Genomic DNA, 27,639 nt, shown 5'->3' on the forward strand with positions numbered 1-27,639 from the left:
GGGGATGCCTTTCCACTCTGACTTTCCTCTTCTAAGGCGTAATGAGGTAATTGTAAGCTAGAACAACCTGTAACAGCCATAACCAAGTAATCTCTAGAAAGACCAGTAGCCAACGGAGGTGATGAAATATGGATAGACTAGACAATGGATCCAAAAATCCGAAAGCGACTCAGAGACCCTGGGGGGAGTTGTATTGAGGGAAAGGGAAATGGCCGAGGAGCGCCCCCGCCCCCCGGGTGAGATATTTGCGATGCTACATTGTAGGAGGGAAGTGAGATCACGAGCCTAAGCTTGCACACAGAATATGCAGAAGCCGTAATCAGTGTCTGTTTCCTTGCTAGTCAACAAATTAGGACTTGGAAGAACACTGGAAATAACAAAGTGAGTCATGATTTTACCACAATGGCTATGGTCTGCGTGCACAAATAAATTTGCGAAATATGAAGAGCTCAGTATTTTCATATAGCATGGGAAGCTTATGATTTGATTTCTTGTACTAGGATAGGTAACATGTGGCAAACGAGACATTCGCAACAATTTCTTGTTAGTTAGAAGTTAAGCCTATGTGTAGGCTTACTGTAAGACATTGTTCGAGCCACATGCCTTTCACCCACTACTCCCACTACTCCCAGTACTACCAGAATAACTCACCAGAATGGCAATCCACGCTGGCTCGGTATTGCTTGGCAATGCAGGTATTCCATTGTAAACCGCGCCCGGTAGCTATGGTCGACGTCGACCAAGTAGTACGAGCAATGGTCGTAATGCTCTGGGCTCAAAGTCTTGTTGTCGCTAAGATGATATCCCTGTAACACCGCCCGTTGCAATATCTTCCAAGCATATGTGCAATGTGTTCGATGATATCGTCCGGATGTATATATCTGCTTGTTAATGCCCTTTCTCAACTCCTCCACGGGAATCTTGTCAGATTTCTCTCGGTGGTAGAAGAATTCAAAAGCCTCATAAACATTATAGGTGCTGCTCAAATCGGCGTCGAAACAGGGCTTAGGCACCCACGCGAAAGACAGCATGTCAAATTGGCAGTCCCTTTCTACTGCTTCTTCTGGTGTCGTCCCGCAGCTGTATACCGTCCCGTCCTTGCTTTCAAAAAGCCGGTATCCGATAATCATAAGAGTGATTAAAGCAAATAGAGCACCAGCTACCCTGCAAATTGGCCGGGAGTATGAGGCAGTAAGGTTTTGACGTAGATTGCGGTTCATTTGTTCAGAAGCATGACCCTGTTCGCAAAGGGGCTCCTGAGAGTCATCCTTGGGATGTTCTGGCGGATGGGCAAAAAAATGCCACATTCTGAATATCTCGTCTGAAATGTGCAATCCAAGCGAGGCAGAAGAAGATTGATCAGAAGACGAAACAACCGACTTAAAGCAGTGGACGTAATACCAATCTCTCAAGACTTCGAGATTTAGAAAGATGGGCTCTGCAGAACAGCCGAGAGCTGGGAATGGGGGGAAGGGAACCGGATAACAGGACAAGGATTGCCAACATGGCACTTGGTCGCCACGCCAAGAAGCATTACGCTACTCGCAGCAAGTGGGTATAACCAATGTATTCGGCGCTTTTTTTCATCCTGCAGCCTCTATGCAAACGTGCCACCCTCCACAGAAACTGTTTGGTAATGTTCCATTGATATCATTTGTATCTCCCACCCTTACTACAATAGTAACCACAATTAAACTCAGTGTTACGAAGAGCATACTCATGGTGCAACGATATAGATTGTGTGCAAATGACTGTCTTTATGTGGACCGAGCATCTGCCTACGTTAAGTTTGTCCTGACTTTTCAGATTAAACCATTGGATTCAAGAAGAATTTTACCCGAAGGTCTAGCATTTGAAAGGTCTGGCGGGAAGCAACCGGACAACTCGATAGCATATGCCCTTTTTGCACATACCAACACAAGTAAATCATACATGCGCTGAGTTACTATTTATGAACTTTGTTTCCTGTTGGGCATCATTTACACTACGGATAAGAATAGAGTCCAAGAGTGCTTCCAGAGATGTAGCCTTTCGTCACCCCCCGCACACCAAATGGGTCATTCGATAGCTCGTGGCAGGGTTCAAGGAATGGTACTGGGCTTAACGGTCTCATCCCAGTCACCAATATCATGTTCTGGTTGCATTGCCCACTCTAAAAGTGCATCATAATCTAGCACATGGTTAGCATTGCGTATTATGACGGATCGAGAGAGCTTGGTAGTACCTCTACAGGTGTGCAGTACACCCAGAGAACCCAAGGCCTTCCCCCTAGACTCCACCCATTGATAAGGGATGGGCGAGATGTCAGCATTACACATAATGGTCTGTCGCAGTGAGTCAAAACAATGGTCAATATGACCGGGCGCGAGGATTGCTTTGTTGATCACTGGGTCCTCACTGAACCTCTCAACGTGACCATAATAGAGATGGCGGATGGAATCTAGACAATGAAGCTCATGGAAAACGCTGATGAGAACGGGGAATTGGTCCTCGCTACCTGCAATGGGGATCGTCTTATTTACCAGCTGGTCTGCCGAAGCCTTTGGGATACGCAGTACCGTTCTAGGGTAGAGTTCGTACCAGGCTTTGTCTGCGGCCGTAGAGTTGCCCATATATTTTGTTCGTTCGTTACCGAAGCCGCTGGAGAAAAGGACCTCCTTGTAACGGAGTGCCTCTTGAATGGGCGCTAGGGTATCCAGAGGTCAATTAGGAATCTATTTACAACGCCCAGAGCTCTCAAGCGCAGATCAAAATTTTGGTGTTGATATCCCAGTGCAATATGGAAGATAGAATACCTACAATAGATTGACTGGGGAAAAATAGGGTTTGATGCCCCCCGCTGTGAGTATTGTTGGCCGATGAAGATCAACAGCAAGATATTCAAAAGACCGGACAGGGCAAGTAATATAATCGAAAGCTTGACCATTATTCGCGGGGTAGAAGAGAGTAGATTATGTAATTCATCCACAAGGAATGCATCTCGTTCGTCATTGAGCAAGCTGTCTTCCCAATCAACTTTCTTCTCGTAACCGCAGTCGCTGAGTTGAAGAGCCATTGTATCAATGGTGCGGCCTTTTGCTTCAAGGAACATAGGTATCGTGAGAAAATATTAATGAACGGAGCGAAAAGTGCTGTGAAGTTGGTAGAGGAAAATGGAGAGAAAGTAAGGGAGAATTTGGCGAGGTCAGTGAGAAAATGAGCATCAGTAATAATGTTCCATTAAGGCCCCAGGTTATTCCTCCCATGTAACATATTTTGGGCCAGCGCATGCTTTCTGTGCACCGTTGTGTTTGCTTTCCTCATTATACGCATCTTACAGTAATCATTAATAATGGATTGCAACGAGGGAATGCAGTATCCAGCTGACACCTAATACCTTCTACGCCGGCTTCCCCCCCTTTATGCCCTGAATTAGATTGAGATATCTGCAGGTGATATTGCGTTTGACAAGAATGAATAGCTTAACATTTAAAACTGGTCTTCTCCGTATGGATGCCGACTCCTAATCTCTCGACATTTCGCAGAGCCCTCCAGAGCGAAAAGCTTACAACATTTACGCGTTACTGCTGTCAATTGTTTGTAATTCTATTTCATATCAATTATTATATGGCTTTCTTCACTAAACGATATGGTCTAGCGAGCATGAAGATCTCAATTTACGTTATGGCGGCGGTGAGTTTGACCACGTCAGTTGTAGCCGCTCCCATGCCATCCACTCCTGTCAAAGGTCGTGCCCCAGTTGGCTCATTCATATGGACCTGATACGGTGACGACCAGGAGGAGACTCAGTCTTCCGTCGGCCCCACACCGGAGATCATGTCAATGAAGAGGTCCACTGATCTCAAGGTACGGTGTCCCTCTTTTGGCATCGAGATTAATCGCCGACGTATACGCATAGACTCGCAAGCCTATCGGCTCTTTCATCTGGACTTGGTATGGGGATGACCAGGACGAGTCTGAGCCTCCCGTCAAGGTTGTTGAGGGGGATACATCTGTTGTTGAGTAATCAAGAGTATAAGCTACAATGGGCATCTATCAATACAATCTGCATTTCAGAGGAACTATCCAGTTACTCCAGGCTTCTAGCATTCAATTCCTTAGATTCCGGACGCCAAGAATGGAGCTTATCGGATCTGCTTGAACACACAGGGCCTTCCATGTGACCTTCTATGATTATGTGCTATGTCACCCCTTAATGCAAGCTTACAGTTACTGTGTCGCCGATCACAGAGGTTGGCTAGGCCACGTAGAGCCAAGCTGGAGCATGGCATTGTCAAGGCAATTTGACTGTCCGAAATTGTTTTGCAGCATAGAATACCATTCCGGGCAGCTTGGCGCTGTATTACCCTGAGCCCCATGGGGAAGGAACCGGCAGTTATAGTAGCGCCTTGGATAAGCCACCTCAAGCTGGCTTCTACATGATACCATTGATCTCAAGAAGCAATAGGCAAATACATTAAGTGCAAGATTCTCCTCGGCACTCATCGTGTGAAATCCATGTCTGTAACTACTTCTAGTGTATTCAGAATGTGGTATTGGTGGCGCAGGCCTGAGGCCCCCAAGCTGAAAGAGGCGGAGGAAGAGCTTCTACAAAGCGATGTCATCAGCAATTCCTTAGGTTCAACACCGATCCTCACAGACAAGGGCCATACACTTCGCGTGTCGTGGAGCTGGACTCTCCAGTCGGTGATGTTGGTGTGCTCCTTTGCATTTTTCATATCAGGCTGTTATGATGAGCCAACAGAAGCTGCATGTACCCGGAAGATGTTTCCGTACTGTAGGTTAGCATGTTCATGAGTTGGGTTGGAAAAAGGAGCACCCTAAAACTACATTTTAAACGCTAACAATCTGGTAACGCCTTTACAGCACCTGCCTTGGAAGCCGTCGAATATCATGATGAGACTATAAAGGGTGAATTCATGCAGACATCGCCTTTCCGCGGGACGCCGACGCCTGAGCTTGACGCCCGCTGGGAGGAAATTGCAGATGGAAACGCGTTTAATGTTGCCTCTGATAAGATTCACCTCCTGAACAAATCCATCTCCCGGCCGTGGCATCACACAGATCCTATATATGGTGGAGGAATCGCAGCCCAATCTTGGGGTAGCCATCAGTTGCACTGCCTTGTACGAGAAATCCGAAGCATCAAACGATCATATTGCTGAATTCATGACTTACGTAAATAGCACAGAACATTCTTCGTCAAGCGACGTTTGAGGATGTTTACAGGAAAGCCGATCGATTGCCCGAGATTCTCCGTGTCACCAATGAAGTTCGCCGCAACCACCTTGGTAAGAGCCATTTTGCCGCCATCTCGGTGTTCTACAACCACAAAATATGGCCAAGAGTCTAACAGACATAGATCACTGCATTGAAGTTATTCGTTTGGACATGATGTGCCAAGCTGACGTAACGCCGTACTTCATCATGGATCCTGCTCCAGGCCATGCGTCTGATGCGCTTCGCACGGATTTTTCTGTGTTTAGGAGGTGCCGTGACTGGGGAAAAATCAGGACTTGGATGAAAGGTCATGTGGCTATTCAAAGCATCAGGGACACAATTCTATTCGAACCTGGGCATAGTGAGCACAACTAGCAGACCAGTCTGTGCACGGTTACGGAATAGACCTTCTTACAATCAACGGGATCTAGGTCAGAGTAACAGTCAGCAGAGACTTATGGGCTACGACCAGATGGACTTTTATAGCCTGAACGAGACATCAATTGTCATCATTCTACATTCAATCCAATTCAATTCTCTTCGTATGTAGTCTAACATAAATTTTCTTGTTGCATGGAGTCTTGATGATTCTTTTGATCCACATTATGAGCGCAACGACCTCCAATAAATTCATGGGCTAAATAGACCCTCCAAAATGGGATGAAGAGTGCTGGTTGTGTCTTAATTCACCATGTTGTCCAGAGCAATGGACCGATGCTTTCCAAGGCAGATTTTGGTATTCAGCCATTCGAGTATCCTGCCAGTTCCTGATAAAATTGACATTAAACTCGGGCCGGTAAGCGTTTAAGGTTTCATCCACCCGGGTTGTCATAACCTGGACATCTGCATACCAGAGAGCCGACTGGTAGAGATAGCGGAAGCAGTGAGCTGAGTGCTTCTCATTATTTGCTACGCGATCATGTGTTTCATCGAGACAGATCTTTCGAAGATCACTCTGGAAATAGTGGATTCGATAATCAGAACCCTAATACACATGGATGGCGTTCGGTTTAGCTTGCCAAACAGTGCAACTGATAGAACATCTCTTATGAGACTGCATAGCCACCTTGTAGTCCATATTCTTAGGCACTATCACTCCCCCCAGGAAGCCTCTGCTTCGTTGATATAGCATAATGTCGTTCAAGATTGGATCAGCCGAAACCGAGTCAATTTCGGAACTGTCCATCGAATTTGAGTCAGTCTTGTTGGAATATCTATTTGTAAAGGACATGCATGTAATCAATTTAGTTTCAACGACTATTGTTTTTCTAATTCTTTACATGATTGAACACGGACCCCTTATTCCGTTCTAGATACTTACTTACCTTCCAGAGAATGGGTGCGCCAATGAAAGATTCTATTTTAGGCTTGAATTCGTAACGTGGGCAACCATAAAGCTTACCATTGAAGCCGAGTGAACACGTGTTTCTTTTATGTTATGTGACATATATGATGACGCCATAGGCCGCGAGGACCATGACAGGCCATTGGTCTTGAACACGATGCTTGTTCTCTTGTACCAGGGTGGGCTCGGTAACTCATCGACAAGCTCCAACTTTGCTGTACCGCTTTGGAACTGCATCACACATTGCTTAGTTTGTTGGACGTTATCGAGCATGTAAAAGAGCCAAATCCTCTGGCAACCTATCATCCATGTAATCAGGCGGTTTTAATGTGGGATACTTTTCCTTGCACTCGGAGGCCTTGGCTGCGTAGGAGAAATGCAGTGTAGCGCTCTATCGCACTCAAGATTGAGATACCCCGCTCCAGACTACCATATCTGCTAAACCTTAATTGAGGTTGCACTTCATATTTTCGCCTTATATCGAGATCGCCGGCCTCCGTATGCAAGCAAATAAGCGGCGATCTTGCAATATGACGCAGTATCGCTGATCACAGCTGGGTCACCTTGCAGGAAGGCCGATCGGGTTAGGATCGATACAGTCACCAGAGTTACATGATTAGCGTAATCGACAGGACAAATACAAAATTTTGCATTGGAATTGCCCAAGGGTGACCTTCCGCACTGAATGCAGTTTCGAGGGATTTAGGCCCCATTGTAGTCGAGTCAATGCATGTCGCAGTAAGCGCCAAGGCTCATATTATTCGATACTGTACCACTGCGAGGCGGTGGCAGTCAGAAAGCGTCGCTGAAATTAGGTGGTGGAGGTTTCCAGGTCGGTTGAAGGTGGAACTTGATTTTGTGTACGTACTCGGGGCCATTCAGGCGGATTGACTGATTGAGACGCGCTGGCGTACTTGGGTTGTGGGCCTTACCCGAGAGTCTTGTCAAATATAGATAGGCGGAATGTTTCCTTGCTGTGTGATCAGCAAGATATGAGCAGACAGCTTCCCGCTAAAAGGACCTCTTCTTAACGGTGGCACTAGTGCTAGACCTCACCAGCCTTTGATTCTCTATAGATTTCTCAGGTTGAATTTATATAACTAGATTTACAAATGTCTGGCACCTACACATGCCGCTATTCTGCTGTCACTTGTGCAGAGAATTCTGAGAAACAATTCCAGTACTCTTTCAAGAGTAGGTTGTTTCAGTCAGTTGCTCTGGTAGCTGCGCTTTTTGCGGCAGGAAGTCTTGGTGTCTTAGCTGGTCAAAGCTCTCTCCGCGTCCACGATAACGAGGGATTTTATTGTGAGTTTTCGGAACACATGGTATCCACACTTCAGGGGTGACAAATCAAAAGTGCACGATCTATCGATCATCTTCAGCCGCAATGAATCATTTTCGACAAATTCGAAGGAAGCCGCAGAAGCATGGCATAATCTTATTCCCCGCCATGGTGGATTTTTCAAGCATCCTAACATTGCGCCAGAGGAATCTGTTTTCGCAGTTTTCCATCAATTGCATTGTCTTGTATGTCCCCAGTATACGGCATCAAAACGAAGTAACTGACATAGATGCTCAAAGAATGGAATTAGGGAGGCATATTGGATCTTATATGACGCGATGAATGAGCAAAGGATTATCAAAGACGATACTATGCCCCAAATGGCTCACCCTCGTCATTTCGGGCATTGTATAGACCTCATTCGGCAGGCCTTAATGTGCCAACCAGATCTAACCGTCGAAGTCAAGAATGAAACCATCAGGGGGGTAAAGGGTTTCGGAACCGCACATCAGTGTAAGAACTGGGAAGAACTCATGAATTTCACGAAGACATGGGTGGCACGAACCTATAGGGAACTTTAATCTCTCGAAAAAATTAGTTAGACCCCACCCCAAATATAGAGCCATGCCCCATAAGCTATTACCCTTTTACGGTCACTGCGGTTGTTATGGAAGTAAATGATTATGATATGGTGTTTCACTATATTTTGGCGGTTTCCTGAGCTGTGTGTTATCGTTCAGAGCAAAGCCCCCCCCGGCAACGATTAGCCGCTGTCTCAGTGTCACATAGACCAAAAGATGTTCCACTCCACGTGCCAACAAAGTCCAAGCTTGTCGCATCATGTAGTGAAATTGCTCTCCCAATGAATGCAAAAGGCAGACGAAGTTCATTACCGCGGCATTATCGTTCGTTCCTATATTTGGTATCTAACCGAGAAGATGTCGTTTGCTGCCAGTGCATGAAGACTTCTGAGTAAATCCTCATCTTTCACACTTAGTGTAGACACCGCAGACCCCCAGGCAGAGGGGAAATACTCGGTATCAATGCCACACCTGTTACTCGGCTAGTACAAAATTGCCAAGTTAGGAAAGGGTAGTGATAACCTACGTTGCTCCGACTTCGGGGAGTATCCCTTCATTGAAATAGTGCCTCAGATAGCTCACAGTACACAGGGAAGGCATGCTAAGGCTACAGTGGCCGTACGATAGCTGCTCCACGAGACGAGCTCCTTCGAAGCTATTATGGGCTTTCTTTGCAGATACCAATGGACACGCAGGGTCCCACGTAGTCGACAATATTAGTATTGGCTCTGCTGTTCTGATCCGTGGATATTCGGGGTAGTACTGAGGACGAAAGTTGTGCGTTGTTGGGATCGACCACGATGCTCGATCGTAGATATCAGATGCTTGATAACGCGATACCAGGAACGACAACTCCGGTCTGGATATAGTATGGTTGTAGACTGGCTTAACACCATGAACTGGGGCATCTTGTCCAGTCTTTCGATTATCATTCAATCCAATGAAGATAGTTGAGTCATCCACGAGATACTTGAGAAGCCATGATTCAGAGTATGCGTTATAAGCAGGTGTGTTGTTGCCGTTGAGCAGCTCAGCCAGATTCTTTGCAAGTAGAGGCCAAGACTTTGGCTTGTATAGGGCCATGAGTATTCCATTGCTAACTATAGTTCGACGGGTGATGGCTCCGTAATCCGTACTGTTTAAGTAAACGGGAATTGGTTCGTCTTCGAGTTCCCGTAAGAAGCCATCGAAATAGGACTGGAGCTGGCCAGCTGACTTGAAGTGTTCTCCCTTGATTGATTGCAGCGGACAATCTTCTTTGGCTTCGAAACATTCCTTGAGAAAGCCAGTGTAAATTTTGTCTGTGTCGGTCAACGACTCTTCCAGAAAGAAGGAATTATACCACTGATCTAAGTTGCTAACTCCATCAAGTACCATTCGAGAGATTTGCTCTGGAAACATCTGCGCATATGTCTGACCGAGTGTAGTTCCATCTGTTCTCCCGTTAGTGAATCACCTCGCTAGCTGAATGGAGTGAATATACAACTAAGTCCCCAGTAGTACATATTTTTCTGTCCAATCGCATCGAGAATTAAGTTCATATCGTATGCGGTTTGGGGGGTGTTAATGTATTCCCCGTGCTCACCCATCATATCTCGACAGGCCTTTGCTTTATTCTCCGCCCTAGTGTACATCTCACCGGCTTGGTACTCAAGATTCCAAGGGTTGCTTGCAAACGCGGTAGCCCGTTCGCCAGTGTTTTGGTAGCAAACAGCTTTCGGTATCGATCCACTGACACCACGAGGGTCGAAACTCAGTAAGTGGAAGCCTTCTCCAACGAGTTTGTTCAAATCGGACGCAGATCCGCGCAATAACCCCATTCCACTAGCTTAAGCATGTCAGAGAATGCCATTCCTTTCGAAGCCTTAACATACCTCCAGGTCCCCCGGGATTTAAGAAAATATGCCTATCTCCAGTAGCGGATGCATTTTTGGCTAGCATCCTTATGATCGGTAACGAGAAAGTCTTGTCGGACGATTGGTTGAGATGGTTCACGGGCACTTCCAGTCGGGAACCTCCGCGTCGCGTCAACGCGGTTCAAGAAATGCCACAAAACATATGCATACTTACATTGAAGTGTATGGTTGTTAGCTTCGCCACAGCTCTTCCATTGCAAGACTGGCTTATTATGAGATTTAAGGGGCTTCTGGAACTCGTTCGCAAAACATAATCCCACAATCGCAGAGCTTATATAAGTCGTCACCAGCGCACACCAAACGAGGCTATTCCAGCCTTTGGTGCCAAACATAATGGGCGGTGGTATTTTCAGGTAAAGCCTGGCGTGTTTGGATTAATACTGCCACGGTCTGATTAATGTGTTCTTCCTGAAGTGGGCTGACAGCTCAAGAATCTGAATGTGTGTCGGAGAGTTGATCATGTATGTCCGAAGTAAAAAAAGTCGATGTACCAGTAGCGACTTGAAGTCATAAATCATCAGAACTGAGTAGGTATGCGCTGGCTGTCGTGCACCAGCAAGTGGGTTGTCTTCTTGTTGGTTCACGCAACCCTCCAGGTCCATTACGTTCACTTACTCTTGCCTTTGTGTAACTGTTTTTGCCCCAGCCACACTGTGATTTTCTGCCGCGCACAACCGCTCACTGGCATAACTGGCTACCGGTAGTCAGCTTAGTTATTTGGTTGGTGGGGAGATCCATATATGATATTCAGTATGTGGATGGGGATGGCAGAGATGGGTATGGGCTCCAAAGTAATGAAAAAAGTATTTTAAGCTCCTGATACTGACATTTGGCAGCTGTCAGACCAGGGTCGAGGATCATACAATGGCCAGGAGTGGTGCACCGCGTTCATGACATCGCTCATACAATGCCTGCAGCGGCATGGCACAATCTGGACGAGCATAGCTCGATATTGAAGCGGGTGTTGCGCAAAATAGGCCTGAGACCAGTAGAGTATTGAACTACTTCAGTGAAAACAGCAACTACAAGGAGCAGGATAACATTCTGTACTACGAGTAAAACCCCTGAGACCCCCAAATTTTCCAGAGTTAAAACATTTGACATACACCATACTTTCTAAATCAGATAGTTGACCAGACTTACATAATGAAAACATAATCAGGGTAAGATATTGATTTCTAATCTCATACCTTAGGGAATAACAGATCTATTGACAGAGTAAGGCAGAATGATCATCTATCCTACACGAACGGGCCTATCTATAAGCTTTAGAAACTATCATTTAGGTTACTGGCACGAGTTGCAGGAAAGGGTACTAGTATACCAAGTCCAGTAGCCAAAATATTTAACCCGTCGCTCCAAAGAGGAGGAACTTTCCTGGACAGAAGCAGATAAGATAACGATTGGAAAACCTCATATCTGTGGAAGCAGCCGAATAAGTAAGATGATGCACTCAGAAATATTATTCTATTCAAAATACCAGACTTGACAAGCTATTCTGCTTTTCTTCCATGGTATTTACCTCTCACCTACCACTTAGGTACTGCATGGTGCATATACAGTTTGTCGAGATTGTTAGCCAGTGGATTATTCCTGCAGTATCAGTAACCTCTGCATGATATTATCCTTGATTCCTGTTCGAAGTTTTCCAGTAGATTGAAGTATCTGTATCAACGTCTCCGAGAATCACAGGGCCATCTCCTGTTTTTGATTATTTTTTCTTAAAAAAAAAGCCCTAACTGTCAATCTTATCTTGAGCACCATCCAAAAGCCGGAACCATCCTCAAAGCCCAACCCACAAAAGCATTCCACCTCGACAGGATTCTTTATATATACCACTACTGCACTCCTTCTAAAGATTGCTCCACCGTCACTTCAATCCTCACTGTTACTGTATCATTTACAGCCAAATCCCTAGCCCTCTATTAACCACCCCCAGAAACAATCAGCACCATGTCCAATCCCTACCTCAACGGCCTCGTCAACGGCCACGGCGACAACGACAACCACGGCGTCCCCATGTCCTACGCCGACCTCAACGCATCCGGTTGGAACGGCGACTGGGACTTAGCTCCTGCTTGTGCTGAGGCCCAATGGCGGGTGGAGCTCGAGGCCAACCCTGACCTGCCCGCGGACCGCTTGGGGGGCGTGGTCGTGTTTCGAGGACTGGACATGCGCCTGTTTCCCATCGTGAACGGTCAGGCGCAGGAGCCATTCGAGTATGAACGCCAGGTGGAGTGGGTGTCAGAAAGTAACGAGTTCGAAGAGGCGTTTTATGCGTTTTGTGAATTGCTGGCGCAGGACAACTGAGGTTCGTTGTGGGGTAGATCGATAACGTTTGGTCTGTTTTTGCTCGTTGAACCATAACGGGAAGGAAGCAGAAAACGGACAAAGAAGGAGAAAGCAATCAAAGCATATTCTTTCACGAAATCTACAGCAGTAAGCCTTCAGTGGGACAACTCCAGACCCCACCTTCTCATATCTTTCTGATTGCAGTTACCATGTACCTTGAATATTTAGAGTAGCAGTCATCAGTTAATTGGTTAGTGTGTAAGCTGCGGACACCAATCAAGCCTGTTAGTGGGGGCCATACTATTGTGCTCTGAAGTAACACCCGTAGTAGAAGGTCATATTATAATGTTAAATAACTGTATATACTAATGGTCAGGCAATCCGATATTTTCCATGAAATATCCCCATAGAAAATGTAACCGGGGTCTCAGATTCGCAGTCCGTATGAAAATGAATCTTTCTGGGGATGTGTTTGCGATGGATCCGTTGCTGACGGTTACGGATGATCGATTGCTGTAGGTGGAGAGGTATTAACAGTGGAAATTGTTGCCGAGGTAAGATATGGTGGTGCATCAGTGCGAGGGGAAGCATGCGACGATTCTGGGGGAAAGGTATGTTAATGGGTTGCAGTTGATGTGGAGGCGGGTGTTGGGAGAGGGAGGTTTAGACTGTATAATGATATGATATAACTGCGCTGTTGTTGCAATATGAGGTCAGTAGCTTAGTTGCGCATATATCGAGGGCTGAACCAGAAAATGTTATGGGAGTTACTATCCATGATTGCGTCAGCATTGGATGATGTTATCCTGCTTCTGGTGTCCTTTATTGAACTACACAGAGGGTTAGAAGTCATGTATTGTGGGAATAATCACACGGAAAGGCTAATATGCCGATGATGATGACTATGATGATAAAGAAGGAGAGGAGAAGAAGGAGGAGGACGAGTATATAGGCTAGCTACATAATGGTTCAACCATACTAGGTAGGAAGGTGGGAATGGTTAGGTGACCGTCACAGCGGCTGGACTTACACCATATTCTCCGACATGCCTTGTGTTGTTGACCAGTTATGGGGCTGAATTCTTACATATAACAAATTTACTTGAGTCTTCAGGCGTGGAATTTAAATTTGTGAACTATACATTTGATATTGACGTAGCTTTTGACTAACTTGCTAGGCATAGTATCTAGTATCACGAAGATCTGTCAACGCACTAACCACTCGACCAAAAACAATATATCGCGTCTAATAGTTAGACAGGCGACAGAAAGATATGTCTCTCAACATAGAGGGCTTATAGTAAATAACATAAACACCGCTTGAGCCTCATCGTAGGTACAAATACAGAAAAGAAAAGAGATTACGAACACCATGTGGGTCATCCCTCCTACGTTCAGAGCTTCACAATTGCTGGAGACTGAGAGACAGAGTTTTCATCTGTAAAATATTGCACTTACTCATCATCAGTATCTACTTAGCTTTACTAATTAGGCCTGTGTCCGTGACGTATCCATGGTGGAAATATTAGATATTTGACAGCTCGTAATAATGCCTATTATTTCGACCGTGACATATCCTGTTTGCAGGTATCTCGACCGCTTTTGTAATTAATACTTGTTCCTATACAAGTACTCTGGGTAGTTGCAGCGTATTACCGTTATGGGCTTTTGTGGCTTATGGTACATGACAAAGTATACTAGGTTTATTATGTTAATACTTCACGGCCGTTACCTGCATGATGCCGATAACAACGGTCCACCGACAATCGCGGGGCGCAAAAATGATTCACCGAGCTGGAGGGTCAGCCATTTAAAACCTAGCAAGTAGCAAGTCAGGAACCAAGGCTTACAGCACACCCTGGAACATTTTGAGTTATTTTCAGGCCACACCTTTGGGCTGCAAGTGCAAAAGTCACAACAACATCACATACTGCTATTAATAGATTTCTGATTCTTGATACTCTGTAGACATAAATTCTATTCCCATGGTCTGTTGGTCACTTTTTAATAGAGGGATATATATATTATATGCATTTTATACCTGTAACCCTCAAGCTTTCATTTGTATTAAATGCAAGATAATTACGGAGTAGTGAGAGGTATTTGATCGGAGTAAGAAAGAAAGAGAGTGATGGAAATGATTGCATCATGTGGAGAGGAGAATTAGGGAAATTTTCCTACGTAGGCAATAGGCATGTCTCGGAGTCCGGACTGGCACTAACCCCAAAGCAGCTAGTCAGGGTCCGGGCCAGACCAGTCTGCACTCTGACTAGTGACTTGACTACAAGCTGATTGCCCCTAGCGACGCTGTCCCGTGGGCGGGCAATTATTTGTGTACACACCCGAGCCCTCGTCATTTACCCCAGGCTTTCTTTGGAGTAATTGCTTCCAAGAATACATTCTTGGTCGACTACGGAGTACTAGATACCAGATTGCCCTTATCTAGATCACTTCATGCACTCACTGACAGCACGATTCAGTTTCACATACCGATCGGACTCTGCATTCTTGCCTCCCCCGGACATCATTACATTGGCATCCCACAACACTTAGTTAGACTAATACTTGCTGGGGTCTTGGCGACGATAAGCGGCCACACCCCGTGATAGTCCCAGTTTCAGCATCGGTTCCCCCCTCATCATCTGTCCAGCATTGACTCTTTCTTCTTTTTCTCTTCTGTCTCTTTCCAGTCCGCTTTCCAACCCATTGCCCGGCCTGGCACCACGACTTCCTCCACCCCCCCGACCCTCTAGTTCCGGTGCAGATCCTCGAACTGGAGAGAGTCCCCGTTGATCAGCTATCGTCGCATCCACGCCTATTCCTATCTAGTCATCGAAAGAACTTCCCCGGCTCCGACTAATCAAGTTAAGGTGGCATTACTATTGGGTGTTAGAGACGCTTAGTGCACCTCGAACCATCCCAGGCCGGGTCCGGGTCCATCTCCGCCGCTCGACTAGTATTAGTATCCTCTCTTTGACCACTCGCGCCCGCACTATTTCCCCTTCCTTTCCTCTCCCATCCATCTCGCCCTCATTTATCCTTTGTGCGCTACTAAAACCATCCACATCTCGCCTTGGCAGGGGTTTTGGTAGCTAGCGCTTCCTCGCATCTTGCTCCATCTACCGCACTGGGATCTCTCTGTTCGCATTCGTTTCTTCTCTGCGGTTGTGGGAGCATTTTCAGGAACCGGCCACTCAGCTGCGCGCAATTATACGAGGCTGTTCAACCGATATTCTCACCTTTTAGTCTATCCCTGTCAATCGTTCAGTCGCTTGAATTGCTGCATTCTAGTCCACCAACCGCGCGATCAATTCGCCCACCCTCTTCTTGCCTATGCGATAGAAAAAGGTGAGTCGACTCACCCCAGTGCGATTGTCTATACATCGGTTACATCGAGTTATTCATGACATGGATCATCGAGTCTAGAACATACAACTATTGCCTGCGCAAAGACACCATTGCTAACTTAAGACATCCCCGTCCTGCAGGCTATGTCTCTACCTCAGCGTCCGGGGAAAGCCTCCCCGCGACGAGAAGATACCTACTCCTCTTTTCGAGAGTCCTCCCGCCGACGGCATCGCACCCACGAGAGCGGCCGCTACCATGAATCATCAGCCGAATCCCCATCAGGGCACCGACACCATCGCCATCACCGCTCACGCAGCTCCCGAAGACGCGACGATGTGGACGAAGAGAGAGGAGAAGTGGGCGCAGAATCAAGACACAAGAAGACTCTATCGAAGCCGGAACGCAGTCGGGTCGACCAAAACCATCCGCACTATCATTATCGCCAGAAATCTCAGAATATGCCCACGCAGCCATCGACGACCGGGGATGAGCCCCTAATGGGAGCAGACGGGGAGGCGGAAACAAACAGCTCGCAGAGCATGGACTACAAAGGAAAGGATAGGGTGTATGTGACGGAGGGAAATATCAACCAGCCCCTAGAACGACTTCCAAATCGACGTCGCATCAAGAAACGGCGATCATCACGCAAAATTACCCGGAGAGCAGCGGCAGCGGAGAGGAAGCGCCAGGAGGCCTTGGAGCAAGTGCGGCCACCCAGCCCGTGGACAACATACTGCGCGATCATTACCTTCTGGGCTCCCGACTTCACCTTGAAGTGCTTTGGAATGCCCAAAAAGGCCCAGCGGAGTGCCTGGCGAGAGAAGATTGGCCTCATCAGTCTCATCCTACTCGTCGGAGCATTCGTCGGTTTTCTGACGTTCGGATTCACAGCGACCGTGTGCGGAACCCCTCCCACACGCCTGAGGATTAATGAAGTCAGTAGCAACTACATGATCTTCCACGGCAAGGCTTACGATCTATCCCACTCCACCCACCCGGCCGCTGCTGGCATCCCTGCCGGTTCCAATGTCCTCTGGGACCTGCCCCACAAGTACGGAGGACAGGACGGAAGTTTCTTCTTCCAAGAAGTCAATGGGGCGTGCAAGAATCTAATCACACTTGCCGACGGATCGGATGTGCCTACCAATTCAGCCGGCGACCTCGCCTGGTACTTTCCCTGTCACGCTTTCAATCAAGATGGGTCGTCCAAACCGAACAAGACGGTGGATTACTACCTTGGCTGGGCCTGTCATACGTCGGGGACGGCTCGGAAAGCCTTTTATAACTTGAATAGCGCCGGAGACGTGTACTTCACGTGGGATGACACCAAAAATACGAGCCGAAACCTTGCCGTTTACGATGGCGATGTACTCGATCTGGATCTTTTGGAATGGTTCAACGCATCTCAGGTGAACTGGCCATCGAAATTCGATGAGCTTCGCGAGAATTCCAAGGTCCGTGGGGTCGACCTCACGTACTATCTGCAAACGGGCCAGGAAAAGAGGATCGGCCAGTGTCTGTCGCAGATCATCAAGGTCGGCAGTATCGACACTGATACGGTTGGATGTATCGCCTCAAAGGTCGTCCTATACGTCTCGTTGATTTTCATCTTGTCTATCGTCGTGGTAAAGTTCATTTTCGCTCTGCTCTTCCAATGGTTTATATCCGCTCGCTACGCTGCACCCAGGACCAGTATGGGCTCCGACTCCAAGACACGGAACCAGCAAATCGAGGACTGGGCCAACGATATTTATCGACCTGGTCCGCGCATGACGGATTACAGTATGGTGGAAAGGGGCACCAAACGGGCAAGCTTCCTGCCGACTACCTCTCGCTTCTCCAGCCCGTACACTGTGAGCAACGGAGGTAAGCAGAAATATCAGTACGTCACGATGGCGAGCCAAAATTCAACAACACGCCTAGTGCCAGGTGCCACCAACTCGATGTACAAGCAAAGCCACAACAGCAGCGGGGGGAGCATCGGGCCCGATGGCTCACGCCACAATGGATCAGCCAGTCGATCAAGTCTGGCCCTTCCCGGACAGGACTCACGGTACTCAACTGCCATGCTCGAATCAGAAGCTCCGGGGATGGGCGGGTATGTCCACGAGGGTGTGATCCCGCAGCCACCGCCGGAATGGCAACCCTACGGGTTTCCTCTCGCCCACTCACTCTGCCTGGTTACCTGTTACTCGGAAGGTGAAGAGGGCATCCGTACTACATTGGACTCCATCGCCATGACCGATTATCCGAACAGCCATAAGACTATCCTGGTGATCTGCGATGGAATGATCAAAGGAAAGGGTGAGGAGTTTTCCACCCCAGAGATTGTCCTAGGAATGATGAAAGATCCCATCATCCCCAAGGATGAAGTGAAATCATTCTCATATGTTGCCGTTGCCACCGGGTCGAAGCGTCACAACATGGCAAAGGTGTATGCCGGATTTTATGATTACGGCGTGGACTCCGTTATTCCAGAGGAAAAACAGCAGCGCGTCCCGATGATGGTTATTGTAAAAAGCGGCACTCCATCCGAAGCAAACAAGTCAAAGCCGGGAAATCGGGGCAAGCGAGACAGTCAGATCATTCTGATGTCCTTCCTCCAAAAGGTCATGTTCGACGAACGGATGACAGAACTTGAATACGAAATGTTCAACGGCTTATGGCAGGTGACCGGCATCTCTCCTGATTTCTATGAAGTCATTCTCATGGTCGATGCCGACACCAAGGTGTTCCCCGACAGTTTGACCCATATGATTGCTGCGATGGTCAAGGATCCGGAGGTAATGGGACTATGTGGTGAAACGAAGATTGCCAACAAGACAGACAGCTGGGTGACGATGATCCAAGTATTTGAGTATGTATCCCCCACTTTTGTCTTGTGGCAATACTAATACAAGCAGGTATTTTATCTCGCATCATCAAGCCAAGGCCTTTGAATCGGTGTTTGGTGGTGTTACGTGTCTTCCCGGGTGCTTCTCGATGTATCGGATCAAAGCACCAAAGGGTGGTCAGAACTATTGGGTTCCGATTCTGGCGAGTCCTGATGTGGTGGAGCATTACTCGGAGAATGTGGTCGATACGCTGCACAAGAAGAATCTGCTTCTGCTAGGTGAAGACCGGTATTTATCGACACTGATGCTACGTACCTTTCCCAAGCGAAAGCAGATCTTTGTGCCCCAGGCTGTCTGCAAGACGCAGGTGCCGGACAAATTCATGGTTCTACTCTCACAACGACGACGCTGGATCAACAGTACCGTGCACAACTTGATGGAGCTGGTCCTGGTACGAGACTTGTGCGGGACATTTTGCTTCAGTATGCAGTTCTGCATCTTCATTGAGTTGATTGGCACGCTCGTGCTTCCGGCAGCCATTGCTTTCACCTTTTACGTGGTCATAAACTCGATCGTGCACAGGCCAGTACAAGTGATTCCGCTGGTACTGCTTGCTCTAATCCTGGGATTGCCGGGAGTGTTGATTGTGGTAACGGCGCACAAGTTTGTATATGTGCTGTGGATGTTTATATATTTGCTATCCTTGCCAGTGTGGAACTTTGTACTACCAACTTACTCGTACTGGAAGTTTGACGACTTCAGCTGGGGCGACACGCGGCAGACGTCCGAAGGGAAGGACAAGGGGCACGAAGCAGGGGAGGGAGAGTTCGACAGCAGCAAGATCACAATGAAGCGGTGGCGAGACTTTGAAAAGGGTAAGTCAACTCCAATGCGCGTGATGACCAGAACTTACAGCTTGTTATAGATCGCCGACTGCGGATGCAGATGTCGGGCTGGGGCCAGGCTCCGGGGCCGGGAGGGTATTCAACCTATCAAGACCCCTATGGGGGGCATTAACCATTGTGGTTGATTATTTTGACTGTATATTTCGGATGTCTGATGAGTTACGACGGATTGTACTATTGTAATTTTCTGTTTCTTTGCCGCCAGCTGGGGTCAGCTGGATTGTGCCTGTCATTCGAGCTGAATGACCGTACGCTCCGGCTGGCTTTTTTGAATATGGCTTTATAATGTCGTTTAATGCGTTTGGATTCAGCATGCGCTACCACAGCGATTGTGATGTAGCAGATACGAGTAACGATATCGACGACTTGAATAATATGGATGCTTTCAGGGGTATTTTCAGAGGGTTCAGTGTACATAAACGAGTACGCCGACCCTCTTTTGCAAACCACTCCTACAGTCTCATCCACATCACGGCGTAGCTATAATTAAATAAGCCCTCACTCCGATATCCCACTCCTCGCGGCCCAAAACGCACACTCCCTCATTCCCCACTCATCCCTCCTCAACCCCGCTGCAACCCCAACCCCATCCCCGCCAGCCCGCTCATCATTCCCTTCCCCAAATACCATCACCTTCCCAACCCCTAGCCCCTCCCCGGAATCCGCACTGTACCTCTCCCACACCTCCCTCCCCTCATACCTGCCCCCCAGAACATTCGGATCGCCGTACACCACAAATGATGTTATATATGCATGGAACAAACCCGCCACCTCCCTCTGAGCCTCCGATATTCCCCGCACCCCCGGATTAAACGTCTCATACTCCATCTGATCCCCGTGATTCGCGCCCCCAATGACGGTTTTATTCAACGCCCAGCGATACAAAAATACCGGCTGATTAGCAGTAGTATCAGCAGAAGCGAACCCCGCCGTCTGCCGTACTGGACACGCATACGCGTAATGTCCATACGCCGCTTCGAGGCGCTTGTATTGCCTTCCGAGCTCCGCGATTGGTCTCGTCTCTAGATATGGCGATGCCGAGGCGTAGATGTTTGGATCGGGGTATATCTCATCGATGAGTTGTATGTCACTCTCGGGGTATGCGGGGAGCAGTGTTCGGAAGAACGAGGTGAAGTCCTCCGAGAGGGATAGATTGCGAGGGACGTAGTAGGTTCCTTCGTTTGTGTTGAATCCTGTCAGGATCGGCATTCTGTTCCACTGGCCAGAGCGCCATGCGTCGATGGGCCGGCGGTGGATGATCTCGTGGTCGATGACGGGCTGGAAGGCCCACCGGATAGACGGGTTGTATTTGTCGAAGACGGCGATGGAGGCGGATGTTATGGTTTTGGATGGAAGGGCCCGGAGACAGGGAAGGATTGCTGTGTCGTTGGGGAGGTTGGTGCAGCCGGTTGAGGTGAGGAAGTCGGTGAATTGGATTTCGTGGAGGGCGGCATTGTACGGGTGCACAGCGCGGGAGGTGGCAGCGCCAGATTCGATGATGGCGCGGTGGAAGAGAGGCGTGGTATTTTGGTCGGGGGTGTAGTTCATAATGTGGTGGGCAATCTAGGAGGTATTAGCTAGGGAGAGGTTGTAGAGGGCGGATGAAAGGGGAGGGGGTTGTTTACGGAGTGTGCGCCGGCGGAGAGGCCAATTAGAGTGACTTGGGTTGGGTCGCCGTTGAAATGCGCGATGTTGTCTTGGACCCATTGGAGTAGGAGGATTTGGTCGTGCAGGCCTAGGTTGAGGATGCCTTCTTTGGCGGTTAGGGTCGAGGGGAGAAAGCCGAGGGCGCCGATGCTGATGGTTTGTTAGTTGTGGTCGGGTTAGATTGGGGAAAGCATGATATACGTACCGGTAGTTGAAGCTGACTGCAACAAAGGGCTCGTCGGACCAGCCGACCATTGAGGCAGTGTTGTGTCCGGAGGCTGTATATTTAGCGGTGCATAAAGAAGGTGGTTGAAGGAATTTGCACTTACCAGTGCCGCGATTGTAGGCGCCTCCGTGCACGTATACAGCAACTGGGAGCTTTCCCTGGGCACCATGAGGCCGGAAAACGTTGACCGTGAGACAGTCTTCATCGCCACCTATGTCTTTCGGATTCAAGAGTTGCTTCCCGGGACACCTAAAAGCAATTAAACAGGAGGTCAATATAGTATAGAAAGGGGAAGCCTACCTCGGGCCGAAATCACTAGCATTGATAATGTCGTCCGACGCATTGACACCCATCGCGCGGCGGAACCGTCTATCCCCAATTGGAGGCAATGCATACGGAATCCCTCGAAAAGCGTCCACAGGGGATTTGAGCGTGTCTGTCAAGGTGGTACCCACAACGGTGCCCTGTGCAATTATGACGCGAGGTCGACTGAAGAGCACGACATCTTGTAGTGCTGTTGGGACCCACGGAGCGAGGATAGCTTGAATCTGCTCGGTTGGATGGGAGGCGAGTAGCTGGGCGAAAAGCAGGAGAAGGACTGGCAGTGAGGCCAGAATAATGGAGCGTACACTTGGCATGTTGAAGTGTGTTTTAGCTGGAGAAGGGCGGGGGACCTTCTCACTATTTATCATCGGGTCTACTTCTGGCGCCGAGGATATCTTTCGCATCTCTGTTTGCCAATCTTATCTCCGCTTCCTTATCGCTATCTCGGATACTTCTCCGGAATCGGGGTCGGCAGATGCAGCAGGGCTGTTGTTGCATGACTGAGTGTGCAAGGTGATCAAAGTGGAAAATCCGATCATGGTGTTGTGGGGACGTGTTTTTATTCTTATTCTTTTTAATTTCGAAGAATGTATGGTAAAAGTGTCACTGAACCGTAAAAACATATTGCGAAGGTGCTATAGCCCATCAATGTTGGTTTGTGCTACGCTGTGCCTCGCAAAGGGCCAAGAAGGATTTTAATATAGGGGCGTACTGCTGCATTGGGTACTTGGAGTAGTACTCTACATGTTGTTTCCAAAACGATGTCCTGAGCGAATAATCGGATTCCATTCTGAGATGAGAAGTAAAGTAGTAATGAAATCAAAGGGAAATGATTTAAATATATATCCAAGGTCACAGAATGTAAATGCGATATTGTACAGCCGTAAGAACAAAATGTGTGCCTGAATGCATACTTTTATTACTATCCTTATAGCAAAGGTAAAGTTTCTGGGGCATGAGAGTCGGATCTCAAGCTATGGTCCATTGTCATGAGAGTAATATCTAAATTTATAGTACCACGACCCTACATTGCAGAAACAGGAAGTAAGTATGGACAGTTAATAGAAAGCCTGAAATAAAATATTCTTTATCAGATTAATAAAAAGTAAGTATTGGGAGATTTTCAGGTTCCACTCTGTGCCGTAAGGGAGTTGATGCCCGTTAGGTAAGGCATGCAGTCGGTCTCGAAATTCCACTGACCTTGAAACACACACTGATTGTTTTCCTGTCCCGCTGCCAAGATTTTAGCGGGGAAGTTATAGAGGAGAGCCACGCGTTTACAAATGAGGGTGGCCAGGAATCTTTATGGTACAATACCTGAAATGTATATAAGATGGTATTGAATTATATTCTTATACTAGTAATGGCTTATTAATTTGCAAATCCTACCATGACAATACTTAACCACGGGAGATACCTATGGAAGTACATGGAACCTCCCACCCCGGTACTGTAGATCTCAGGGAGCCAGGAATGCCTGTTCCTGGTTCCTCGCAGACGAGCTATATAATATCAACTTCCTCTTTCTGGCAACCATGTATTACTGTCTTATTATAATTTATATAGTTAATAAATATATAAGACATTCTCAATTATTTAATATGATAAAATAAGACAGTTGTTTCCTAATCCTCTTTGCCTGCAGTTGTTATTTATTAATCATTATTTGCCGGCTATAAGGGTGAATATAATGAGATAGTGTGAAGAGTAGGTCTTATTCGCGAACACAAAATGTAGGGTTGATTTTCTTAAAGTATTGTTGCTAACTATCTTCTTTCCTCTATCCGCGAATAGTAGAGTATTCGCGGGTAGCCTGTGGGTCACGTGATGAACACTAGCCGGGCCTCGCGGCGGGACTGCTATCAGTATGGATATTCCTCGTGATTAAGTTATCGCGAGGGTTATAAGGATTTATGTCCTTACATTTTCTTAACTTATTCTGTGTAATAGATATTTATAAAGTTCTATAGGGGTACTACTGGTTTCTGGAATCTGATGCTCTGTCTGACCAGTAGTAGTTGCTAAGTAGGGTTATCAGATATGGGTGCTAATAATATATTATCGAGTTACTACTAATCATCTGAATCTATTTATCCTAGTATAATTAGTGGAATTATATGTTCAGATGCGCTGAGTAGCTTTTAGTAGCCGTCTTATTATATCTTCGGGGATTAATTATATTGAATGTTCTCTTGGAGCAGTGTATAAATTATGCACTGTATATAGCATGTATTGTAGTAGACTAGGAAATATACTAAAATAATCTATTATCTGAGAATAGGCTAGTCCGCGGGAGTGGCGCTGAGAGAATGTAAATAAATGTAAATTATATAGAAGCCTGACTTGTCAGTCACTGTATAGCAGTTCTTGTTAAGATCTTCTGCGAGCAATTTACGGGTTTGTTTGCCCTATGTACCACTTTACAGTAATGATGATGATGATGATGATTCATACGCTGGCCCCTCGCTTAAGGTGATATGCAGGATCTATTATCTGCACTCTCTATATACAACTTTGGATGTGAACTATTACTTTCCTGATGAATTTAGAGCCTTGTCAAGGCCTGTGTGGGCCAGTGTCTGGGATTATGTTTTACTGTTTTTATAGCGCGTGACTTTGAAATCTTTGTGATGCCTCCGCGAAGTCCAGGACTGTCCTGAGGACGCTGCTGTCTGGCGGGATATCTTGTAGTCTATCTTCTCTATCTTGACCTGCTTCTTCTAGTATTTTTAATATTTTATTTAAGGCTCCTCTAATCTTTTGCTGTAGTATTTGATATATTATACTAAGCTGTGGGCAGTTGATAAGTATATGTATTACTATCTCCGTGGTTCTATACTCGCACTGCTTATCTTCCCGGAAGCCATGTTGTTTATTATATATTGCCAGCCATGAATGGTGTGACGGCGAGTGACGTCTCAGGGTCACGTGACTTCTGTTTTGTTTGCTTTGTTTGCCTGCCTCGCGTGGCTTGCTTATCTTTGTATGATCACACGTTCTCCCTGAGCTTCTTCCTTTCTTTCCTCATGCTAGAAATTCTCGTTAGATAGCACCAAATTTGACTATTTGAACGGCTTCCACAAATGGCCTGTGCAGAGCTGTATAAGCAGGTATACTTGATTCTGAGAAAGTAAGTTATATAAATAATAAGACCTGCTGGATAACAGGCCTTGGTTGATGTGGTATAGGTGTTCTCTATTTTTTGAGATCCTCCATTCTTGTTCTTACTCTTGGTAGATCTTTCTGTGTATGTATTTTTTCTCCTGTGTGAGAAGATGTTTGAAGGAGTGCTTTTTATTTATATCTACTGCATCTTTAACTAGCTAGTTAGCTGTCTTGTTTCTAGGGTCCCCGCAGTAACCCGGTACCTATTGCAGTTGTAGTGGAATTTCTCAGGCTTTCAGCTTGCTAGCTGAGTGGTTAATAGCCTGGATGATGCACTGACCTGATTTATTTTATGAGTTTTTGATTACTTGCAGAGCAGACATGTTATTACTGAGAATTATTACCGGCTTATGATTTGTTTCCGCGCTTCTTTGGTTTCTCTGTGCTAGCTGGAATACTAATCTAATGGTATAGTAAATTGCCATAAGCTCAGCTGTATAAACTAACCAGTACTCTATTAAGCTGATACTGATTTATTAAGATTTTAGGACCTGTAGATTGCAGTCGAGAGTTACTGCTGCTTTATCCAGTTGATTCTACTTTTCTGAGGCATCTGAGAAGACTGTGATGCTGGTTACTGATTTTTGTCTTGCTAGGGCTCGGGCCTGCGCTTTCTCTTGGTTGGGTTTAATATTAATCTTGATAAAGGGTTGTGCTTGCCATGGTGTCAATGGCTTTGGGTCAATAGTCTCAAGAGTTTGTAGACACCTCAAGTCTATGGTTTGTATTGTCTCTGCTAGTGGAAAATATACTATACTGTAAATGTGTGTGCTGTATTCCATGGCTTGTTTTATAATTCCTTACACTGGATGATTGTCTGGTAGAGTACTGAACCGGGCTGCTGTGGTCTGTACTCGCAGCTTTAGATGTAGGTGAGTAAGCAGTATGTGAGACTTAATTTCCAGGGTGTTGGTAGAGACTGTTTGGAAGGCAGAGAGAATATAAATAAATGCTGTGTGCTGCAGTGTCTCAAAGAATTATAGGTGTGTTTTACTGTGTAGCGGATCATGCCATACAGTTGATGCATAGTTAATGGTGGGTGTAATACACGCTTGGTAGAGCTGGTGTATTTACTCTGGTTGAAGATGTCGGAGCCTGCTCAGGATAATAATTCTTTTGGTTGTCTGTTTAACTGTGTGTTGTATATATTTTTTTATTGTATCTCTGTATCAAAGATGACCCCCAGAAGTTTGGCTGTGTCTGCTGGTTTAATTACTTTATTATTTATAGTTATCTCGCCCCTGTCCTGGGCTGGTTTGTGATGTGTGAGATGAATTAGCTTAGTTTTCTTAGCTGTAAATGATGTGCCGGTTTTCTGTGTTTATTACTCAGTCTGCAGGATATCTTCTTTCTGGATCTTTTGGATATTCTCCTCTACTGAGGAACTGGTTTACCAGCAAAAGTAGTTGTTAATAAATATTGATGCTTTACTGTTGCTGTCAACCGGTTGATCAACCAGATCTGAGTTATAGAATCCAAATAAGATAAGTGAGAGTAGGGAATCCTGAGCTAGCCCTGTATTTTCTAAAGGGATATTATCTGATTTGAAGTCATCAAATGTTATACTGGCTGATTGGCTTGCTATAAAGCTAGAGATTTATTATCGAGCCTTTAACGGTATCCTCTTCGCCCGCAGATACATGTCAAGAGTGGTCTTGCTGACCCCGTTAAAGGTACCTTTTAGGTTAAATATAATTAATATTACTACTCTGGATTGTACCTATGCTTGATCAACTGTATTCGCGAGCATCAGCAAGGCTTGCTCGGTGTTCCGTCCCGGCCTGCCTCTGAATTGAGTGTTAGGGAGCAGCTTGTATTTCTCTGCCTAATACAAAAGTCTTCAGGCTATGACAGTTTCTAGCAGCTTTCCCAGTGTATTGAGCAGGGAGATCGGATGGTATATTCCCGGCACGGAGTAATCCGGCTTGCCGGGCTTGCGGAGGACGATGATATACGTCTGTTTCTATTCTCTCGGGTAGTATCCCAGATCCACTGATTTTGTGAAGATAGTGGTAATAGTTCCCTTTAGAAACGTCCAGAGATGTTTCCAGACCAGGGTCGGGATTCTGTCTCGGCCCGGGGCTGTAGTCCCCTTTGCGACTCGGAGTGATTGGTAGATCTCCTCCTCGGTGATTGGTTTCCATGGTAATTCTTCAGCCGGGCTGATGTCTTCACTTTCCGGTTCGGATATCTTCGGGAAGGTTTTGAGAAATGCTTCCGCCTTGTGTTGGTTATCCGCAATCTCCTCAGTGCCTACTTGGATTGCTGGGATGTTTATATAGGCGTCTCGCGGGTGCATGTAGGTGGCTGTTTTCCATATCTGGCCTTCGCCTGCTTTGTCCAAGAACTTCTTTAAGTGAGTTGTTTTTGCTTTTTCTACAGCTCTCGTCCATTTTCTTCTCTTCTTGCGCATTATCTCAAACATGGACTTGGTATTTGGGTGGTCTGATATCCAGGTAGTATATTTATCTTGCTACTTTCTTCGGGCTTGGTTGGCTTTTACTTGCTGGGTCTTAAGTTCTGGAGTGAACCAGTGTTTTGAGTATGGGCATGGT

General features: G+C 46.6%; 9 protein-coding genes across 9 annotated transcripts; 4 read left to right on the forward strand and 5 right to left on the reverse strand.

Annotated features, from left to right (window-relative positions):
* Positions 1–731: 731 nt before the first annotated feature.
* On the reverse strand, positions 732–1,079 carry BO79DRAFT_105120 (uncharacterized protein; the record flags this gene model as incomplete). Its single annotated transcript, XM_025677894.1, has 1 exon — positions 732–1,079. A coding segment is annotated over one exon (348 nt), but the record flags the coding sequence as incomplete, so codon positions are not given.
* A 1,002-nt stretch (positions 1,080–2,081) lies between these two features.
* Positions 2,082–2,696, reverse strand: BO79DRAFT_264591 (oxidase ustYa family protein; the record flags this gene model as incomplete). The annotated part of the gene is made up of 2 exons (XM_025686811.1): positions 2,082–2,170; positions 2,225–2,696. Coding segments are annotated over 2 exons (561 nt in total), but the record flags the coding sequence as incomplete, so codon positions are not given.
* A 2,169-nt stretch (positions 2,697–4,865) lies between these two features.
* Positions 4,866–5,595, forward strand: BO79DRAFT_146807 (oxidase ustYa family protein; the record flags this gene model as incomplete). Its single annotated transcript, XM_025678485.1, has 3 exons — positions 4,866–5,126; positions 5,192–5,291; positions 5,357–5,595. Coding segments are annotated over 3 exons (600 nt in total), but the record flags the coding sequence as incomplete, so codon positions are not given.
* A 610-nt stretch (positions 5,596–6,205) lies between these two features.
* On the reverse strand, positions 6,206–6,838 carry BO79DRAFT_217323 (uncharacterized protein; the record flags this gene model as incomplete). Its single annotated transcript, XM_025683359.1, has 3 exons — positions 6,206–6,434; positions 6,546–6,577; positions 6,623–6,838. The coding sequence occupies 3 exons, from the start codon at positions 6,836–6,838 to the stop codon at positions 6,206–6,208; spliced, it is 477 nt and encodes a 158-aa protein (XP_025540080.1).
* A 1,134-nt stretch (positions 6,839–7,972) lies between these two features.
* Positions 7,973–8,428, forward strand: BO79DRAFT_146959 (uncharacterized protein; the record flags this gene model as incomplete). The annotated part of the gene is made up of 2 exons (XM_025678491.1): positions 7,973–8,092; positions 8,147–8,428. Coding segments are annotated over 2 exons (402 nt in total), but the record flags the coding sequence as incomplete, so codon positions are not given.
* Positions 8,429–8,760: 332 nt separating this feature from the next.
* On the reverse strand, positions 8,761–10,676 carry BO79DRAFT_264594 (alpha/beta-hydrolase; the record flags this gene model as incomplete). The annotated part of the gene is made up of 5 exons (XM_025686812.1): positions 8,761–8,910; positions 8,966–9,861; positions 9,912–10,256; positions 10,303–10,443; positions 10,499–10,676. 5 exons carry the CDS (start codon positions 10,674–10,676, stop codon positions 8,761–8,763), a joined length of 1,710 nt encoding a protein of 569 aa, XP_025540082.1.
* A 1,621-nt stretch (positions 10,677–12,297) lies between these two features.
* BO79DRAFT_217325 (uncharacterized protein) lies at positions 12,298–12,654 on the forward strand (the record flags this gene model as incomplete). The annotated part of the gene is made up of 1 exon (XM_025683360.1): positions 12,298–12,654. The coding sequence occupies one exon, from the start codon at positions 12,298–12,300 to the stop codon at positions 12,652–12,654; it is 357 nt and encodes a 118-aa protein (XP_025540083.1).
* A 3,087-nt stretch (positions 12,655–15,741) lies between these two features.
* chsF (chitin synthase CHS3) lies at positions 15,742–19,865 on the forward strand. Its single transcript, XM_025677974.1, has 4 exons — positions 15,742–15,983; positions 16,124–18,840; positions 18,887–19,692; positions 19,743–19,865. Exons 2-4 carry the CDS (start codon positions 16,127–16,129, stop codon positions 19,832–19,834), a joined length of 3,612 nt encoding a protein of 1,203 aa, XP_025540084.1. The 5' UTR covers positions 15,742–15,983; positions 16,124–16,126; the 3' UTR covers positions 19,835–19,865.
* A 355-nt stretch (positions 19,866–20,220) lies between these two features.
* BO79DRAFT_264598 (putative extracellular lipase) lies at positions 20,221–22,233 on the reverse strand (the record flags this gene model as incomplete). The annotated part of the gene is made up of 4 exons (XM_025686813.1): positions 20,221–21,285; positions 21,348–21,519; positions 21,575–21,844; positions 21,896–22,233. 4 exons carry the CDS (start codon positions 22,231–22,233, stop codon positions 20,221–20,223), a joined length of 1,845 nt encoding a protein of 614 aa, XP_025540085.1.
* Positions 22,234–27,639: the final 5,406 nt, after the last annotated feature.

This window comes from Aspergillus costaricaensis (genome assembly GCF_003184835.1).
Source record: "Aspergillus costaricaensis CBS 115574 unplaced genomic scaffold BO79scaffold_14, whole genome shotgun sequence".
NCBI classification, from domain to species: Eukaryota; Fungi; Ascomycota; class Eurotiomycetes; order Eurotiales; family Aspergillaceae; genus Aspergillus; species Aspergillus costaricensis.

What these genes read in the sequence shown, in the direction of transcription:
- chsF (XM_025677974.1), top strand. Translation starts at nt 16,127, where the DNA reads ATGTCTCTACCTCAGCGTCCGGGGAAAGCCTCCCCGCGACGAGAAGAT. An exon ending in ACGATGATCCAAGTATTTGA is followed by an intron (nt 18,841 to 18,886) that starts GTATGTATCCCC and finishes TAATACAAGCAG; the next exon opens with GTATTTTATCTCGCATCATC. An exon ending in GTGGCGAGACTTTGAAAAGG is followed by an intron (nt 19,693 to 19,742) that starts GTAAGTCAACTC and finishes AGCTTGTTATAG; the next exon opens with ATCGCCGACTGCGGATGCAG.